The following is a 20,337-nucleotide window of genomic DNA, read 5'->3' as shown; positions in this document are numbered from 1 at the left end:
TCTGCACCCTCTCGATTTTGTCCACATCCTTTTTGAAGTGAGGCCTCCAGAATTGCACACAATACTCCAGGTGTGGCCTGACCAAGGCAGTATAGAGAGGGGCTATGACCTCCTGCGATTTCGATGCTATGGCCCCTTTGATACAACCCAAGATTGAATTAGCCTTTTTTGCCACCACATCACACTGACTGCTCATATTCAGTTTACAGTCCACTCTTACCCCAAGATCCCTTTCGCATATACTACTGCCCAGAAGTGTATCCCCCATCCAGTATTTGAGCTTCACATTTTTGTGGCCCAGATGTAATACTGTGCACTTGTCTTTGTTGAATTGCATCCTATTCACAGCTGCCCTCTTCTCCAGAGTATTCAGGTCTTGTTGAATTTTAATTCTATCTTCTTGGGTGTTCGCTACCGCTCCCAAATTGGTATCATCAGCAAATTTAATGAGCAGCCCTTCCACTCCTTCATCCAGATCATTTATTTCGTCCCTTCTAGTCTCATGGCTTTACCTCATTTAGCGGCAAGTAATGGCCTTATTCTGAGAACAGGGTTTGTGGGGTCAAGTCAAAGTATTCTGCAAAGCAAAGCTCAGATCCTCTGTAGGTTGCGGGAAACAGGGCTTTGCAAGTTACGTATATATTTTAGGCTATATAGTAGTCTTTAAGTACTTGGATACCCTTGCTAAATTTGAGGTTCTAGAGAGTCCAGTGCTAGGTCCCTCCTTTACTAACGGCGCAATCCTGCACAGAGTTACTCCAGTCTGACCCTATTGAAATCAGTGGGTTTTAGACTGGAATAACTGCATCGGATTGCACTCTTGTTGGGCAAAGTAGACCAGTGAACTTTGTTAGCTGCTGAATTGATTCCTTGGCTGGCCAAGCAAAGCAGAACGTGCCTAGGATCCACTTTAGCCGGACAGGAAGCCCAAGTCCGAGATGCGTGCATGTTATCCTGATATCAGTTATGAAGGGTATACATTGCAGCAGGGCAGCCATAAATTCAGCAGGTGCAGCTGTACATCCCCATGTACTAGGGAAAGGCTCACCAGTTGGATTTCAGCCTGCCACACATCCATTAAAGGCTCAGGAGCCCTGTCAGAAGAAAAGGTGGGCCATTTCGGTTGGAAATCTGCACTATACATTAAACACTGAGAGAAGGGTGCAGTCCCTTGGACTGAAATTAGACTTCGGCCTTGCCAAAAAAAAGAAGCCAGTGATTGCCTTAAATAAAGTATTTTTTACAAAAGAAATGACATCGCACGAAAAGAGAAGTTTATTTCCAAGAGAACCATGTATATTTCCTGCATTTCTCATAAATAAATAAAATTAAAAAACAAAATCCTTCTAATCCATTTTATCCTTAAATCCTGAGATAATCACTTCTAACGTAAGCAATGCTTTTTCTGTGCCGCTAGATGGCGAGACGCTCACCAAAGTACTTCTATATTTTGATACAACGTGGCACATGTTTGAAGTTGGTATACAAAGACTTTGAGAAGATAGTTCATTCAGCTGGCTCGTTGGTCTAGGGGTATGATTCTCGCTTAGGGTGCGAGAGGTCCCGGGTTCAAATCCCGGACGAGCCCTTTATTTTGGTTTCTTTATATCGGACCGAATATTTCCTGTAAACGTTCTTTTTAACTTTTTAAAAAGAAGGATGCTATCAGCTTTTCTATTTTTAAACTGTTCTTCTTGACCAAGAACTCTAACCACTCTAGTATATTTTCTAGTAATCTCTGTTAAATATTTAAAAAAGAACCTCATTAAACACTTTTGATTTTGAATGTTTTATAATCTACCCCTTTAGTTCTGTCCCAGAGACAGAGCTGGGTTTATAGGTGAAAATGAGCGACAATTTATAACACAGCACTGGGGCACGAGAAATAATAATGGGGAGAACGTCTTGGAGCATGTGCAGAGTAGGAAGGGATTCCACCTCAGGACAGAGAGAGATTGGGTTTTTTTTTATTTCTGAAATTAATCACCCTGTTTTATCTACCACAGTTCCGTAAACACGTTTGAGTTTTTCCCATTTCACCAGTAATAACTAAGGTAAGGGGAGTTAGAAACTCCCTTTCTCCAATTAGCCATCTTTCTACAGGAATGCTCATTAGATGCTGAAAAACAGCTATCTTAATATACAAATATTAATGTTAATATTATTAATAACAATAACAACATATGATTTATATACCACTCTTCAGGGCAACTTAACACCCACTCAGAGCAGTTTACAAAGTATGTTATAATTATCCCCACAACAATTGCCCTATGAGGTGGGTGGGGCTGAGAGAGCTCTGAGAGAGCTGTGACCAAGCCAAGGTCACCCAGCTGGCTTCAAGTGGAGGAGTGGGGAATCAAATCCAGTTCTCCAGATCAGAGTCCCGTGTGTTATGGATGGATGAAAGGATGGCTGGCTGGCTAGGGTTGCCAATTGACCAGAAAAGGAACAACCTACTGTGCTATTGTATTTTTAATAGCAGCCTGGTGACTCCGTAGATAAAGATTTTGGAAAGTGGTCTGCACAAAGGGTTGCCAACTAACTGGAGGAAAAAAAATTCTTGTCTTGATAATAGAGGCTTGGTGGTGGAAAGTGCCTTCAAGTCATAGCCTATTTATGATGACCCCGGTGGGATTTTCAAGGCAAGGGACCAGCAGAGATGGTTTGCTATTGCCTGCCTTTGCAACCCTGGTCTTCTTTGTAGATCTCCCATCCAGATGATAGCCAAGGCCAACCCTGCTTGGGTTTCCAAGATTTGATGAGATTGGGCTTGCCTGGGCTATCCAGTTCAAGGTAATAGAGGATTGATGGGACGTCATTGACCAGGTAATGTTTACATCCCTGCTACAGAGAGTTTCAACTGCCCCTTGCCACAATCAGACCTGTAAGGGACCAGACATTCGGCATTCTGAGATGTAAAGGGACACGTATCAGATTCATGCTTAGGGTTACTGGCCCTCTGCTCCTACACCTTCAATGGCAGTCTATCACACAGAAATCAGGCAGGAGAAGCATTACCTAACTCTCTGAATTTAACCAAGGAGAAGCTTCAAGTGCTAGATTTCCAAGCATCAGGCTGTTGCTAAAAGTGGAGGAGCAGAAACAGTATAAAAAACTCAACAGCTTGACAACTCTAATTGAAAAAGAGCCCACTAGAGAATCTCACTAGATTGGTTGCATAGTTTAGGGGCTTGGAACGCTGGCCGGCTAAGCAGACAGCCATGTGCTCAAAACCCATTGGGACCTGACTTCGTGCCAGTTCGGAAGTTTGTGTTTTGCTGTGCCAGGCCTCACACATTTTCCTCGGGGAGTTTCTCCTCCCTGCTGCTGCCCAGCAGTTGAAAGAGTTCAGTTGCTTCTCACTCCTCTCATTAGTCCAATTAGAGCGTCTGGTGGTGGAGCTCTCAAAGGCACAGCTGGCGAGGGAGTTTCCCACAATGCCTCTTGCTTCAGCCGAAGTTGCAATAGCAACCCAGTGATGGGTAATAGGCTGGTGTTCCTGCCCAGCCCCTCCCCTGGGCTTCGAAGCAGGTGATTTGGTGTACAGATAGCATAAGGAGTTTTACTGTTTTCATCTTTCACTCGCCAGGCTAAGCAACTCTCAAGGACCATTTAATTAACTCATTAAGCTTGTCTGTCTCTGAGCGCTAATGAAGAACAGACTGAAGCAAGGTTTTACTTTTTTTCCTCTGGGTCTGTGGCCTCGCTCGAACAATCCTTTTTTGTATGAAAGGGTGAAAGGGAGAAGTTTTGTTGTACAAATACATATTCTTCCCCCCATGTTATGACCCCTGCAGATGAGATTAGCCTATAGCTTGCTCAGCTCAAGGCTGCCCAGAGGAAGTTAATGTTGGACAAAGGTTTTAAAATGGGGGCTAGGCTGGGCTGGTGGGGGAGAAGCAGCTTTACATAATTCTATTTTAATCAAGTTTGTTTGTCTATATTACACCTCTGCTATTTACATCTCACCCCCTACCCCCACAGCAGTGGATAAACGCTGCTCTCTATCTCAGTAACAAACAAGGGCATGGTTGGTAAAGCAGCTGCAACCTATAAATAGTCAGCCTCAGCCTCTAGGGAACCGTGGGAACTGTAGTTCTATGAGGGATCGCTTGTAGAGTTTGCCTCACTAAACTCGAATGGTTCCACGGAAGTCATTATACTTAAACAGCAAAGAAACCCATATGCACGTGTAGTGTAAAGACATCCTTTGTGGATGACTCAGCCCTTAAACTAAATGTTAAAATAGAGAGAGGAAGATTCCCCTTTCTCTCACTTAGTATGTGAATGTGAATATGTGTATGTATGTGAATATGGCAGGGCAATCAACAGAGCAAAATTCAGCCTTCATTTGAGACTTTAACAGCCATTTGAGTGGCAGAAGTGAGCAGATAAAGGTTTTCATAGTGGGGAAGAAGGTATGATCACTTTTTAAGCCCCCTCCCTTCCTCCAAGGATCTCAAGGCATCATGCACGATGCTCCCCTTTTTCTGTTTTATCTTCATGAGAATCCAGCGAGGTAGGCTCGGCTGAGCATGTATGATGGGCCTACAGTCACCTTCATGGCAAAGTGGGGCTTTGAATGCAGGCTTCCCAAACTGTAGCCCAATACACTAACCACAATGGCTTGCCTATGACTGGGGGCGGCCATCAAGAGGTTGTTAGGCACAGCTACAGAGAACAGTCAAAAAACGGGCAACCTTAGTTAAAAGTGGTAACCTTGAGCCTTTTCAGATGTTACATTTGTAATGTTTGCACCCAGTTTGTGTGTCAGGTTTGTTTTTGTGTGTTTATTGGGGTTGCCAATTCTGGCTTGGGAAATTCCTGGAGATTTGGGGGCGGTGCCTAGGAAGGGTATAGTTTGGGAAAGGGACGAATCCCAGTTAAGAGGGGATGCCACAGAATCTGCCCTCTGAAGCTGTGGTTTCCTCCACGGAAACTGATTTGGTTGAACACCACTGAATGGCAGTGAGAAATCTTTGAAATGAAAGACATGGAATGTTCAAAGTTAGCTTGGCAGGGGCTGAGGGGTCTGTACTAGGCAAGGGCTACCTCTTTTCCCAAGCAAATGAATAGTGCAATTGCAAGAAATGAATCCAGGAAAAACAAAGTGGCCTCATGAAATTCTGGAGGGGTATTTGGGTTTGTCTGTAACACCAGTAACCAAAGGCATCCTGTTCCATTTGGAAGAGTACAAGATTTATTGTGGCAAATGCTTTTGGGGACTAGAGCCCAGTTCATCAGATGCTATACCCTTAACTGGGAGACATACACATGCACATACATAAAATGGTAGCCAGAGGGACCACATGGTCATGCAATGCCAGAGGGATAGTCTGTGATATTCCTATGCAAATATTAAAATGAATATACAAGATAAACATGATCAAAAAGAGTCCAGTAGAAATACAGTCCAGGAGGACCTAAACAATCCCACCTTCCTCCCAAATCCAGTTCTGACTTAATTTGGGTCCTCTGTAAATCTAAAGGTTACAGGAATTCAACACTGTCTCTATCACTGTATATTCCTCAATCTCCAGTTCCCACAGCTCGGTTGCCAGGGCCCTCCCTGAGGGATGGAGTGTGTGAACAGCTGATCAAACCGTGAGAAATCCCTTCCGCGCATGCGCGCGCGCACACTCCAAAAAGATCCCCAGTGCAACAAAGTTTCCTAACAAAGTTTGCAGGGAGATAATGAGGCCTCTGTCTGCCCTCGGAGCACCTGCCTAGCAAAGGGATGATAATTGGCGACCAGGAATCCCTTCGAGGGTTGCGGGCTGGCTGTTAATTTGAGGTGCAATTATTTCTCTTCGGCTCACTCACACCAGGGGGGTTATTACTGTCACACTGCTCATTGGTTTCCATCAGGGATTTGGGAATTGGCAAGAAGGGCTGGGGAGATTGTTAGTGACACAACTCTGTCCCTCAGGTGTTACTCTAGCTATGAGATTAAAAAAAAATAAACTCAACTTCAAGGCCTGGAGAGAACACTGATGAACTGATCATAGGATGCTTTCTCACATGGTATCTGACCATTGATCTACCTAGCTCAGCATTGGCTCCTTTTGACCAACATTGATGCTGCAGCCATTGTCCAGTGCTGCTAAGGGAGATCCTTCAGCGTGGAAATATCTGGGGCCTTCTGCATGCAAAGCATATGCTCTGAGCCACTGTCTTTCACTGTTTAGCAGCAGGGAACAGGGATGTGCTTGTAGTCATGTGAAACACCCCTGTTGTTCTCAAGGATCGCACTGCCTGAAAGCTCATCTTCTGTGTTACACATACAGGCTCCTCTATGCCTGCTATGTCTGTATTAATATACTTTGCTATGGCTTGGCCTTCTGAAGCTGCGCATGGCATCCAATTGCTCAATTGCTCATACGCTAATATTAAATACATCTAGATCCATTGTGAGATTCAGTTTGTATTTGGGACTGTGACTCAAATACATTCTGAGTTACAATGGCACAGGATGGAATTTTCTAACCGTGAGTGTGAGATCCACATGTGTCTAGTAGGCAGGGCTTTTTTTCTGGGAAAAGAGGTGGTGGAAGTCAGTGGGTTGCCCTTGGAGAAAATGGTCACATGGCTGGTGGCCCCGCCTCCTGATCTCCAGACAGAGGGGAGTTGAGATTGCCCTCGTGGAGGACAATCTCAACTCCCCTCTGTCTGGAGATCAGGGGGCGGGGCCACCAGCCATGTGACCATTTTCAAGAGGTTCCGGAACTCAGTTCCCCTGCATTCCCCCTGAAAAAAAGCCCTGCTAGTAGGGATGTGGCTTCCCAAACCTTGAGGGTCACAGAACAGATCCTGGAGAGGTCATGTGTAGGATCCAGAGATGTCATGTGGTGAGACCTGGAAATACCACATTGAACAGAGCCATGAATGGTTGCACTTCCATCCAACACTACGTGTTGTACCATGGGGTGCTTGTGAAAAGTGTGGTCCCCTCACAGGGGTCTGAAAATTCACCACATCGCACATGGAATGGCCTGCCTGAGGAGGTCAGGAGCGCCCCCCACTCTCCTCGCTTTCCGCAAACAATGCAAAACTGAATGATTCAAAAAGGCTTTTGTATTGTAGGGAGGGGCTCTCAGATGCTTTGCTAATGAGTCAAGGACCATAGACTTCACCACTACGTTGCCTTAAATATGTGCTCCTATGAGCTGCCTGTGCTTCATGTGGTCTAATGTCAGCCCTAGAATTGCTTATGTTCTTATGTTGGCATTTCTCCAACTCTGTATTGGATTCTTACTAATGCTATGTCTTTGTAAACTTGTGTTTATTTACCCTATGGCATTGTTTATGGAAATATCCTTGAAATTGACGGTACTGGTCTCACACTGTGTAATCTGCCTTGAGTCTCAGTGAGAAAGGTGGACTATAAATGACATAAATAAAATGAAATAAATAAAATAATGGATGTCGATCTAGGGTTGCCAGCTCCTGGTTGGGAAATTCCTGGATATTTGGGAGGTGGAACCTAGAGAGGGCGGGGTTCTCCATAAATGTATTTAATCCCTTTTTAAAGCCAGCCAGCTTAGCTGGTCACCGCATCTTGTGACTATGAATTTCACAAGTTAACTGTTCTTGGTGTGAAAAAAGATGAGTAGGTCATAGTTCTATGCCTGTTTACGTTTGAGTAAATCCCATGGAACGGAATGAACTCACTCTCCTCAAAAGGCAAAACAGAGACAGAGATTTGTGGCAGAAAATAGAAATGGATCTTGCATCTATAGAATGGGATCTATTTTTGTGTATTTTAGCTATAGTGCAGCATGGCTTTGAATTTGTGATCCAGCGTAACTACAAATCTTGCTGAAGTATTAAAAAAATTAATTTCCCCCTTTTACAATGTACAATAGATTCTGCTTGGATTCTGCGGCTTTGGAGTTCTGTATACTCCAAACTTTGCTAAACTTTATACACAAAGTATTATGTTCTTATGGCAAGGCCACTGTTCAGCAAGGTCATTTTAAATAATTGTAGACATAACAAATTAAGAATTTGTCTTCACGATTCCAAATCTCCGAATTCCTGCCAGTAGGCGGCACTAAGGTTCAAACCCCAAGTGACAGCTATACAAAAAAAAAAAGAAACCTGTTTTTCCATCTATAAGTACTGGCTAAAGAAAGTTGTCTACAAGGTGGCTCGTTGGTCTAGGGGTATGATTCTCGCTTTGGGTGCGAGAGGTCCCGGGTTCAAATCCCGGACGAGCCCAGTTTTTGCGAATTGTTTCTGGACAGTGTATTTTGCGACTTCCCCGAGATAAAAGTTTTTCCTGTGCCGAAAGTAAGTAAGGAAATCACAGTCTTTCGGGGAGTTGATGGGAGAAATGAGCTTTCGAGAAAGCTGAACCGAATATTACTTAGATGCAGAGGAGTTAGCCGTGTTAGTCTGTGGTAGCAAAATCAAAAAGAGTCCAGTAGCACCTTTAAGACTAACCAATTTTATTGTAGCATAAGCTTTCGAGAATCAAGTTCTCTCTGTATCAGGCATCTGACGAAGAGAACTTGATTCTCGAAAGCTTATGCTACAATAAAATTGGTTAGTCTTAAAGGTGCTACTGGACTCTTTTCGAATATTACTTAAAGTTTATAAAAATGAATCTAAAAGGGAAGTATGATAAAATCTATAAGAATGAATATAATATGGAAAAGATGAGGAAATTTCTAAAAGTCACTTGTGAGAGTTTTTTAAATTGTTCCTGATATGACCAACCACTTATTTGACCAGAGAATCACTAACCCCAATCTTACTAGACTTATGGATGAAACTTTGTTAACAACTTGGGCTCCATAGCTCAGGGGTTAGAGCACTGGTCTTGTAAACCAGGGGTCGCGAGTTCAAATCTCGCTGGGGCCTTTGTTATGTATCTGTGGTTAAAAGAAAACATTCCTTGAACTTCACCAGGATGTTATAATAACAACTGGCTTTTATAACTCGTTCTCTTTTTTTCTCCCTCTACTTTTAATTGACACTATTAATTATGCCCAACAAATAGGACACTACTGCACATTACTGATCATCTAGTAGTTCTAAAACTGCCACAAGACTCTTTTTGTGTGTCCCTGGCTTTAAACCTAAGTACACTTTCCTGGGAGTAAGCCCCATTGACTAAAATGGGATTTACTTTCAAGTAGACCTATTTAGGCTCGTTTCCTGTCCTTTGCTTCTCTTTCCCCTGCTTCTGAAAACAGTGTTGCAAGTTGTAAATGGGAGGTTTTTTAACAGTTCTCTGGAGTGGTTTCTGACTTTGGATCTCAAAAAGAGGATTTCATAATTCAAGAAGGGAACATAAGGGACCCACCTGGATTAGAACAACTCAGGTTCCTTAAAAAAAAATTACTTAATTCAATTTTTGTAGGAATTACATTTCTAAAAGGAATGGTAATAGATGGACTTTCTTATTTTATTTATATTTATTTATTTGTGTGATTTCTCATGTAATAGGGTACATAAATGAAAATTTGCAAAGATTTAAAAACTTAGTAGAAACAGGAAAGGTGTTTCCCCCCTTATATATTGTTATCGTCTTTTTCTTTTCCAATAAGCTTTTAAAAAAACTTAATAGAAAGAGGAAAGGCGTTCAGCGTATGCTCAGAGAAACTCTTTCGGTTGCTGCTGCACCTGAAGGGGCTGAATCACCCTAAGACATTTCCGAGGTTGAACTGAACTGTGGTTTTTTTTAAAAAAAAGCTAACGTTCAAAGATTATCAGGAACTTTGTTCCCAGGATTTATTATCTTAAGGGCTTCCCTTTCTTGTTGTTAAGTGCAACCTTAAGAATACTTTCCTGGAAGTAAGCCCCATTGAGTAGGCCTGTGTCAGATTTGGAGTAGACTTGCTTTAGACTGCATTGGTTGGGGCCCACTCTCCACTTTTGGTAGTTAAGAAGGCATGCTATTTGTTGTGTTTGTGGTATGTTTTGATTTCCAATTTGGAATGAGGACTGTCCAATTTAATGGCAATCCATTTAAGAATTTATTTAATCTCAGACCATAAAGATACATTTGGATATCTCCATCTCTTTTTCTCTTCTTAAAGAAGAAAGACTAAGGCATGTATGGAGAAGAATACCATTTGATCTGGTTCCATTCTGACCACTTTGCTCGTTCTACAAGAGAAATTCAAAGAACTGAAAAAATAATGCCAGAATTTGGCCTCTTAGGTAGCATTAAGATACAAAATCTCATCTTCCACTTTATTTCGCAAGTGTTTGGCTTGTTGGATTAGTGGTATGATTCTCACTTAGGATGTGAGTGGTCCCGGCCGGGTTCAAATTCTGGACAAACCGTTGTTTTCTAAAAATACAGGAGTCATACTAGCACAGGTTCTGCTACAGCATTATCAAGCCCAGAATAGAGAATTTGTTTATCAGCTTCTTTTTTGGGAAACAGACTTCTCCCATCTCTTATTGTCTTAAAAAATATAGAATGGATACATAGATTTTTTTTTATTTGACATCATCAGTTGGACAGATTTTACAGTGTTCCAAATCTTAATATACAACATGACCGACCACTTCCTCTTGGAAGAAAGGAAAGGAGGGTTAAATGCAGCTTATTTTATTTTCAAGAGGAAAGTGGGACATGTCAAGACATCGTTCTTCATAACCATGACTGAGGAAATGAGAGAGATAATGGACAATCTCCAACATTTACGTGGCTAATTTGGGATTTCCGTCTCTAAATGCACAGGAAATCCATTTTCGCAAGCAATGACGATTTTTTCTACACCAGTGGCAACCCCGTATCTGCAATCAGGTGCCCAAGATCCCCTTTTGAGCTTGCACAGAGTGAGGGGGAAACTGTCCACACTTTCCCGGAGGTCACCCGTGAGGGGTTCTCCTCCCTCACCACACACGGATATGATTTGGGAGGTATCCGCGTGGACAAAAGTGTTGAGGTGTTTGCAGTGGTGGGAGGTGGCCATGTTGCGCCTTTTCATCAGGAGGTCGCAGTAGCGCTGAGGGTCAGGAACGTTGCTCATTGGGTAGTCAAAGTGCTCCATCAGGAACTTCTGGTAACTTTTCGCAGTGGCCACGGCCAGGCAAGCCGCCAGCAGGAGGAATGACATGGCTGTCCTTAGACGTGGTCCCCTTTGTGCCATCGTTGTGTCTTGCTGTGGTCTGAAGAAATAAAGGAAGGGATGGGTAGATGTGAAACAGGCTGGAAACAAATTTGTACAGTGTGTGTTATAGCAGTTGGAGTGCCAGATTAGCCTAGGATCTGGGAGGCAACAGTGACAATCTCTACTTTGCGTGGAAGCTCGCTTCATGACCTTGGGTTTGTCACTCACTGTCAGCCTAACCTACCTCAGGAGAAAATGGAGGAGAAGAGAATGACATAGACAGCTATGGGTCTCCATTGGGAAGAAAGGAACAGTACAGGCATAGTAAAATAAAATACAATATCAACAGAACACCAGTTCAGGCATGTCAAATATATAAAAGTAAGTTTTTGGATTCTGACTTTTGGTGACAGACTTGTGTTGTCTTGGAATTGTGCGATTACAAGGGAAAATACAAGGCACTGGTTTCTGGTTGCAGAAAGGGAAGCAAAATTCTACCTTCCCGTTTACCCCAAAGCCCCATTTTCCCTACCACTCAAGCCTCCAAATGTTCCAATGAGTTCCTTGTTCTCTTTTTCAAGTCACCTGACCTGACACCCATTTCTAAACTGTCAAAATAATTTTCCTCAAGTTCTGAAGATTAGGCCCCCAAAATATGTGTGTGAGAGTGGGGATGAAGATAATCATAACCTTTCCTTTTCCTAAAATCGGGGAACATCCTATCTTTCCTATAATGGGGAGGCAACCTATCCTTTACTATTGTTACCGCCCTGTTGTTCCAGTTCAAAAAAATCACATCACAAAAGTACATATAGCCTAGTTTGTTCCCCAAAACTTACCTCTGCTTTAAGATGCTCCCGTCTCTTCTGACACCATCCCTGGCCACGGAAACAAAGTAAATAATAACCCAGAAGGAGAGAAGTGAATAGTTGTTTATGGTTAGGACAGGTAATCAGGAAAGCAGGAGAACAGGAAATACCAGAGATTTTTCCAAGTGGCTGAGTGTCAGGAAATTCCAGACTTTTTCTCACGTCCTCAAGCTGTTCATCATCATGAGGACTAGAGAGCTTTTTGTCCAGTGAGAGCTCAGCTGGATCTCCCAGAAACTGTGAGAAATACAGGCGTTTGCCTGAATGTGCTTTGATGGTTCATTTAGTCCAGATGTTTCCATCAGAAAAAGTGTTTTCCGAAGTATTTTGGAAACATCTGCAATTCACACCTGCAGATGATGCTGTGACAGCTCCAGCATCACAGCTGTTTACAAGTAAGGTTTCTCCTTTTGTTAAAAATCACAGGGTTCCCTCCAGCTAGTAGGCAAGGCTGGCTGCCCGTGAATCATTCTGTCGGGAACTGCTGTGATTCATTCACTCCTGTTTTGGAGACACAAGCACACAACACTACAGTCAACCAGTTTCATTCTGATGTGTTAGCGTGTCTTTTTTCAGACCTGAATTATGGCAATTTTGGCAGAAGTTACTTTCCTGGATGTTGGTGCTGAAATTGGAATGCTGTGTTGTTGCGATTTAGTCGAACTGGATAGTAAACTGCCTTGAGTCCTTTGCTGGAGAAAGTGTGGTATATAATTTTCTTAGTGAATGAATGAATGCATTCAGTATTTATTTGCTTCAGTTATACCCTGCCTTTCTCCCCGCTGGGGATCTAAAAAGGCTTAACATCACGCTTTCTTCCATTTTATTGTCACAACAAACCTGTGAGGTAGGTTAGGCGGAGTGTGTGTGACTGGCCGGAGGTCACCCCTAACAAACTTCCGTGGCAGAGGGGAGGATTCAAACTGGATCTTCTGAATTCTAATCTGAAACTCTTACCTACTACACCATGCCATTACTATGCCATCTGCCCATGTGTGGATTATCAAAGTTCTCCTGAGGCTTCGGAAATCTGTTGTCTTTTAAAGATTCCTTCCCTTTCTTGTCCTTCTAGCCAAATCAGTTACTTCCTATTGTCTGTCTCGGCATTTATGAGTCAATTATTTCCTTGGGGAGAAGTGTCATGTTAAGTCTTGTTTCAAAATTTGCAGACAGCCAAAGCTCACTTTTTAAAACACTGGGACCATTATTTCATAACTGAGAGCCAAGCTACAAGTGACAAATGACACTTGCCTGGCAAGTGAACAGACTCACACATATTCCTCCCTGTTCACTTGCCCTCCATTTCTGCTCCTCTTGATCAAGTGGAGAGCAAGTGAATGACAAGTGAACAGGAAAGAATACACATGAGGGCCGAGCGACAAGTGACAAATGACACTTGAACAGCAAGTGTATTTCTCCCTGTTCACTTGCCCTCCACTCAATCCACTTGCCATTCAAGTGTCATTCGTCACTTGTAGCTTGGCCCTGAGTCTGTTCACTTGCCATTCAAGTGTCATTCGTCACTTGTAGCTTGGCCCTGAGTCTGTTCACTTGCCAGGCAAGTGTCATTCATCACTTGTAGCTTGGCTCTGAGCTGCCTGTAAAGCAGGACGAGACCCCCCCCCCATATCACCGCCACTGAGGTTCCAGAAATTAGCTAACCTTTGATTCATAAGTACCGGGATAGAAAAGAGTCCAGTAGCACCTTTAAGACTAACCAACTTTACTGTAGCATAAGCTTTCGAGAGTCTGACAAAGAGAACTGTGATTCTCAAAAGCTTATGCTACAGTAATGTGAGATTAGACTTTAGATCAATCATGAAATCATACTAGTATAGAAAAAGGGACATGAAATATATTCTTCGTGCGTGTTTTAAAGTAACTGGTCCCTGCCTGGGCCCCTCTGGCTCCTTGGGCCTCTCTGACTGCACACCGGAAAAGGAGAACTTTTGGCCTTCCGGAAGTATAGATAAATGGACCTTCCTTAGACCCATCTGCAGACACAGAGACAAGAAAAAGTGAGGGTAGAATGACCATATATGGGGAAGCTGATAAGGAGAAGGTATGAACAGGGATAGAATTGCAGATGTTCTGTTGCGAGACTAAGTTTGAAAAACGGACAATAGCCAATCCAAAGATGTGAAAGAAGTCAGATGCTTTGCCTTGAGTGTGACTTTCGTTTCTCCAATGTGATGATGTAATGTACCTTTAAAATAGCATGTACTCCTTTGTTCTGGTGACACACTCAGAGCTCACCTAGTGGTGTGCCCTATATTTGCAAATATATCTGGCTTTTCTTTACAACAGCCTTCATTAGACTTCATTATCTGTGTGTATTCATTTCTCTTAATTGGCTAAGATAACTAGACACACATAATTCGAGTACAACAGTAAAGTTGGTTAGTCTTAAAGGTGCTACTGGACTCTTTTATATTTTGCTACTACAGACTAACATGGCTGACTCCTCTGGATAAGTACCAGGAGAAAATCAGACAACCCCAAGAGAGCAGAAAGCAATGATTTAGGGTGAAATCAAAGAAGCAAAAGGCAAATGACAGAGAGGAATGGATCTTTGCCCAAGGCCACATGCTACTGATACACTATAGGATCCTGTCTGGGGGGGAAGCATTATTACGGAGAATACGGTGCTGTATTAAAGGCTGTGTGGAATCCCCCATTTGATTCCATTTGCAGAAGAATGTAGAAAACCAGTTCTCCAATGGCACAAAACATTCCTTCTGCAGCAAAGACGCTCCTTCGCCCACAAGGCTGGGAGGTACACAGGTGTGCAGTCATAATGGTATTAGATGTGGTTTAGGACAGCAATCCTATGCAAACTAACATGGGGGGAAGGCCTGTTGAAAAAAGCAGAGCTTACTTTAGAGTAAATATACATGGGATTTCATCATGCACTTCAGGTAGACTGCTTATGTTCAGAGGCAGGGGTCATTTCGTAGAAAAAGAGCTGGAGGAACTCATTAGCATGACTCATTAGCATAACTCATTAGCATATGCCACACCCCTTGCCATCACTGGAAATGTGTCATTGGCATAACTGAGGGCCAAGCTACAAGTGACAAATGACACTTGAACGGCAAGTGGATTGACTGGAGGGCAAGTGAACAGGGAGAAATACACTTGCCGTTCAAGCGTCATTCGTCACTTGTAGCTTGGCCCTGATTTGTATCTGCCACACCCCTTGACATCACCTATCCCGGCTGTTTTGGACCAAATCCTGGCCATTCGTACCCGGAATTTGGCCCAAAATGGTCAGGATCAGGCTGCTGCTGAGCAGAAGAGTGATCCACCACCCATCAGAGGCCCGATCCAGGCCGTTTTGGCCCCAATCCAGGACAAAATGGGCCCCAAACGGCCGAGAGTCAGATGGGCGGGGCCACCTGACATGTGACCTCTTTGGGGAACTGCCGGAACTGCGTTCCGGCATGTTCCCCCTCGAAATGAGCCCTGCTCAGAGGATTCCTAGCAGTGCCTGGCAGTTGCAATCCATTCATTCACCTTCCTGCACCACCCTCAACTGATTTCCAAAATGGAGTTCCTGTATGTTCCAAATGGCATTCCAGGTTTTACAAACAAACCTTAGAATTAAAGGAATATGGTTTGAAGAGGTGCTGGAGGTTGCTGCAATGGGGGAGGAGAACAGGCTTGCTGGGGTTATCAAGTTTTTTCATCTTCATTTTGATTGTTGTTAATTTTGTACTCTGGGAAGTATAGATTTGTATAGTGTGTTCTTTTGTTCCTGTAGCCCTTGTGGTTTAACAGCAACTTCTACCGAATGGCAATATTTACAATAGCAACATTTGTTGGTGTCCAAATATGGAGACTTTCCGCATGGCTTACCTCAACCTGGAATGCTGCACAACATGCCGAAAAAAACCGCAGAAGATCGCGTTTTCTCACGCGAGTTTGGCGCGAAGTTGTGCAACATCATGCAAAACTCACGTGACAAAACATGATCTTCCATGTTTTTTCCGGCATGTTGCGCAGCGTTCCGGGTTGAGGTAAGCCGTGTGGAAACGGCCATGGTCCGGCAGCTTTGAGCGCTTCAAAATCTCCCCCACTTTTGGAGATTCTTATTGAATCAATGCTGAACACACACACACCTTGCCACATCTGCATAAGGGACATTTTATTAAAGTCTCACTGAGCTGCAACCGTCAACAAAGATCAGGAGGACAGAAAGACCCCACAGGCAGTTCTTCAGAGGTGGGGTTTTGGAGAGGACGGATGGGAACTGATCTTGCACTTTGGAGGGTGGGGACATCAGAGACCCATCTCCTCCAAGACTGGAGATCTCTCGCCTTTGGATCCCTTCACAGTGGGGAGCCAGGGCCATCTCTAGAGATGGTACTTGCAAACGTGGTGTTTAATTTCCCACAGGGAGTATTATTCCATTTTTTTAAACCTAAAATGCAAAAGATAAGAGACAGATGAGACAGGCTTCCTTTTGTGTATTGTCCCAATGTCCTTCAGAATGTGGCTGAGAAGAATCTTGGGGCCAAGCTACACATGACGAATGACACTTGAACGGCAAGTGGATTGAGTGGAGTGCAAGTGAACAGGGAGAAATACACTTGCTGTTCAAGTGTCATTCGTCATGTGTAGCTTGGCCCTTGGCTGGCTAAATAAGAAGGAAAAGGTTCTAATCTTCATTCTTGTAAAAGTTTTTTAAAAAAGAAATGGGACAGAAAACATTCTAAGTATGGTGGTGAGCAAAAAGGGATTGAACCGATCAAAAGTGTTCTACAAGAGAATGTGGATTTTTCATCTAAACAATGGTAATTTTTAAATGCATTTTGGGGAGCGAAGGGAGGGATCACAAGCCAGCCAACAACCTCTTTATTTGGTAATTAAAAGTACTGAATATTGTTGTCCAAACATAACCTGTACTTAGGTCAGGTCCTTCTTCCCCTATCTCTGCCCTTTTCTTATAATTTTGTTCATCCTTGGATTAGCAGGTTCATGGAATTTAGTTCATTATTGCTTTGAGTTTGCATACAGCTGTTTAAATATATATATATAAAAACTTTTTGAGATGGTTCTCAAATTCTTTCTGCTTTTTGCTCTCACAATTCCCACTTCAGTACAGTGAGATCTGTCCAGTTTTCCTACCTCCGAGACGAATAATTTTTTCAAGGAAAACAAGGTAGAAAAAAACAAAAACAAAATATGCCCCCCCTGGAGGGCAGTCTAGCAAATGGGAAAATTTACATGTATGTTATAGTAATTGCATACAACTCAGTTATGCCAATTAGCTGTGCTCCTCTGGTCATAACATATCTCCAAGGTGGCCCACAGCTCTCAGGGGGGTAGATAAACCTGCTGTCAGGGGGGTAGATAAACCTGCCTGGAAACTTGACAAATTGAGAGCCAATTCCAAGCCAGAGCCAGGTCAGTTATCCTGTCTGTGAGATGCCAGAATGACTTGCTCACCTGTGGAATGCTGCGGCTCCACACAGTGCTCAATCTTGCAGAGATTATTGGGCTTGCCATCCATCCAAGCGTTGTAGTTGAAGGCGGATCCGTCAGTCCACCTCCAGGTTCCTATCTGTAGGGACGGGAAAGAATGTCATGACTAAGCTGTGGCCTGGGGTTAGTGACTCAGATCTTGGTGCCGTCAAAAACTCACAAGACAGCCAGCTAGGACTGCCAACTTCCAGGTGGTGGCTGGAGATCTCCTGGAATTACAACTGATCTCCTGGAATTGCTACAGAGATCAGTTCCCCTGCAGAAATGGCTTCTTTCAGACTTTATGACATTAAACACAGTTGAGTTCCTTCCTCTCCCCAAACCCCACCCTCCCCATGCTCCACCCCACCCAAATCTCCTAGAATTCCCCTACCTGGAGCTGGCAACTGTAGTTAACAACAACAACAACAATCGATTTATATACCGCCCTTCTGGGCAACTTACCCACTTAGAGTGGTTTACAAAGTATGTTATTATTATCCCCACAACAACAATCACCCTGTGAGGTGGGTGGGGCTGAGAGAGCCCTGAGAGAGCTGCGGCTGACCCAAGGTCACCTAGGTGGCTTCAAGCGAAGGAGTGGGGAATCAACACCGGTTTCCAGATTATAGTCCTTCCGCTCTTGACCACTACACCAAACTGATGTAAGCTTCTTTGGTTCTCCAACTGGCTAGGAGTTAGAGGGTCAGACTGGAATCTGGGAGGCCCAGTTCAAATCCCTGCTCTGCCAAGAGCACATTGGGTGACCTTGGGCCAGTTACGCACACACAGCCTAACTTACTTCATAGGGTTGATGTGAGGGTAAATTGCAGGAGGAGAAAGGTGTAGCCCATTGGGGAGAAAGGCAGGGTGTGAACGAAATAAAAAAAGTGGTCTTAGGCAAGCCACTCACTCAGCCTGAATTCCTCCACCACTACCCCCCAAACTGAACTATGGATTTAATTATACTGGTCTGCCCCGCAGGGCTCTTGTGAAGATTACTGTGATGATAGCTGTGAAGTGCTTTGAAATATGGAAGTGTTCTACAGATACTAAACATTATTATATAACGCAAGGAAATCCCGGACAGAGGAAGAGATCATTGGGGTGTGTGTATGTGGTTTGATGCTGTTACAAAATGGCTGCTGCTATCTTTGGCTTGGGACATTCGTGGAGATTTGGGGGTGGTGCCTGGAGAGGGCGGAGCTCAGTAGGGATGTGACGTCACAGAACTGATCTCTGTAGTCCACCAATCAGCTGTAATTCTGGGAAAAAGGCACACTCCGCTTTGAGATTGGTGACCTTGTGCAAACTCCCTGATGGAAGTGGGTGTGCCAGGGGCTGTCTGCGGGCCCTCTTTTGATGCTGCCCTTTGGATGTGATATTGATAACTCTTGCCTGGAAAGAAACTACCGACTACTGAGCCACTCTGTCTCTTCTGTTGTCACAGAGAAATCTTCTGCTTTTCCTTGTAATTCTCTGCTCAGAAAAAAGGTTGAGGTGTCTGGTTGCTATGGGACATCAGGCATTTGTTTAAAGAGAAGGCGTTGAAAGAAACATCATTTTAGGGAGAGAGAATTTGGAAAGAAGAGAGGAAAGTAATATGGGCTCTCAGGGGTGAAGAGTTTTGCTAAAACAGGTACTTTTGCTGAAAATGTACTCATGTTTTGGTTAATAAATAATTTAATCATGCACCCTCTTTTTTATGTCAGGGCAGGCACTTCTTCTGGCTATGAGGCTTAGCAAATGTGAGATAACGGGGCCTTTTAAATTTTGCCCTCATTTCTGATGGTGGCCACGGCCTCAGAAAGGCTACAGGTAGGATTCCCAGCTCTGCACCAGCAAATGCCAGAAGATTTGGGGGGCAGCGCCTGAGAAAAGTGGAGTTTCGGGAGAAGTAACATCCATTCCAGGTAATGCTGTAATAATTCCCCCTAATCATTATAGTAAAGAGCCCAGTTTTTCATGCTCCTCGATAATCTGATAATCCTTGATAAAGGACAGTGGATAGAGGGTGGGGGATGGCATGCCACCAGTGGGCAAAGGGAAAGACGCAGCAATCTGCCAGACTGTGGTCCTTGGTAGACGTCCAGTCATGCATGCTCTTGAGCTCCAAGATCACCTAGAAGAAGTCTGCAGTCAGTGGCATATGATCTCAGACTTTGGGTTAGTACTTCCCACAGGAAGTGCCAGAGAAATAGCACTGGGGATTTCCTTCAAGGGAACAGATCTCTGGAGTCTGAAGATCAGTTCTAATTCTATATCTCCAGAGGGTTTGTAACTCTACTTATAAGGTATCACTTTGTTGCTGAGCTCCTCTCTCAAATGCGACTTGCTACAGACATCATCGTGAAATCTCTAGGAATTTCTCAGGCTAGAGTTGGCAACCTGACTAGATGGGCTAACATCAATTGCTGAAGTAACATCTGTTTCTTTTGTTTGTTTTAATGACTGCTCAACCCCAGGAAACAATCTAGATAATCTGATTCTCGCTTCCTCCCCTCCTCTTTTAAACAACTTTCGAAACCAAGCAGACGAAGACAACGGGATCCATCTTGGCCCCCCTATGAACTGTGAATGCCTCGTCGAGACTTATGAAGGAGACTCACCTCCCAGGATAGGATCTGCAACCAGGAGCCCAAGAAAACAAAGACCAAAGTAGGTGAGGAGCGCCATCTTCTTGCTGGCCTGGGTGGTGGTAGGGAGAATGTACAAAAAGTTCTAGAGATGCATTTAGTAAATTTTATTTCTCCTAGGAGCGTGGCAAGGAAAGTAAGGTATCCAGGCAGGCAGACATTAAACTAGTTTCCTTCTTTTCTTGTAATCCTTTTCTGAACATTTGGCCCTTGACCTTAAGAACTGAGGAGGACTGAGAAAACAGACAACCCAAGCCAAACTGAAAGTCCATTAGATATTTTCCTGGATGG

At 43.6% G+C, this 20,337-nt stretch overlaps 1 protein-coding gene and 3 non-coding genes across 4 annotated transcripts; 3 read left to right on the top strand and 1 right to left on the bottom strand.

Moving 5' to 3' along the window:
* The first annotated feature begins 1,516 nt into the window (after positions 1–1,516).
* On the top strand, positions 1,517–1,588 carry TRNAP-AGG (transfer RNA proline (anticodon AGG)). The gene has a single exon. It is a non-coding gene; the product is annotated as a tRNA-Pro (tRNA).
* A 6,563-nt stretch (positions 1,589–8,151) lies between these two features.
* On the top strand, positions 8,152–8,223 carry TRNAP-UGG (transfer RNA proline (anticodon UGG)). The gene has a single exon. It is a non-coding gene; the product is annotated as a tRNA-Pro (tRNA).
* Positions 8,224–8,795: 572 nt separating this feature from the next.
* TRNAT-UGU (transfer RNA threonine (anticodon UGU)) lies at positions 8,796–8,868 on the top strand. The gene has a single exon. It is a non-coding gene; the product is annotated as a tRNA-Thr (tRNA).
* Positions 8,869–10,462: 1,594 nt separating this feature from the next.
* On the bottom strand, positions 10,463–11,978 carry RNASE12 (ribonuclease A family member 12 (inactive)). Its single transcript, XM_054995434.1, has 2 exons — positions 11,915–11,978; positions 10,463–11,133 (listed from the first exon to the last, which is right to left on the bottom strand). Exon 2 carries the CDS (start codon positions 11,112–11,114, stop codon positions 10,671–10,673), a length of 444 nt encoding a protein of 147 aa, XP_054851409.1. The 5' UTR covers positions 11,115–11,133; positions 11,915–11,978; the 3' UTR covers positions 10,463–10,670.
* Between the last annotated feature and the right edge of the window lie 8,359 nt (positions 11,979–20,337).

The sequence above is a fragment of the Eublepharis macularius genome, chromosome 12, assembly GCF_028583425.1.
Source record: "Eublepharis macularius isolate TG4126 chromosome 12, MPM_Emac_v1.0, whole genome shotgun sequence".
Taxonomy (NCBI): domain Eukaryota; kingdom Metazoa; phylum Chordata; class Lepidosauria; order Squamata; family Eublepharidae; genus Eublepharis; species Eublepharis macularius.
The sequence above is the reverse complement of the archived record's forward strand: the minus strand, read 5'-3'. Positions and strand labels throughout refer to the sequence as shown.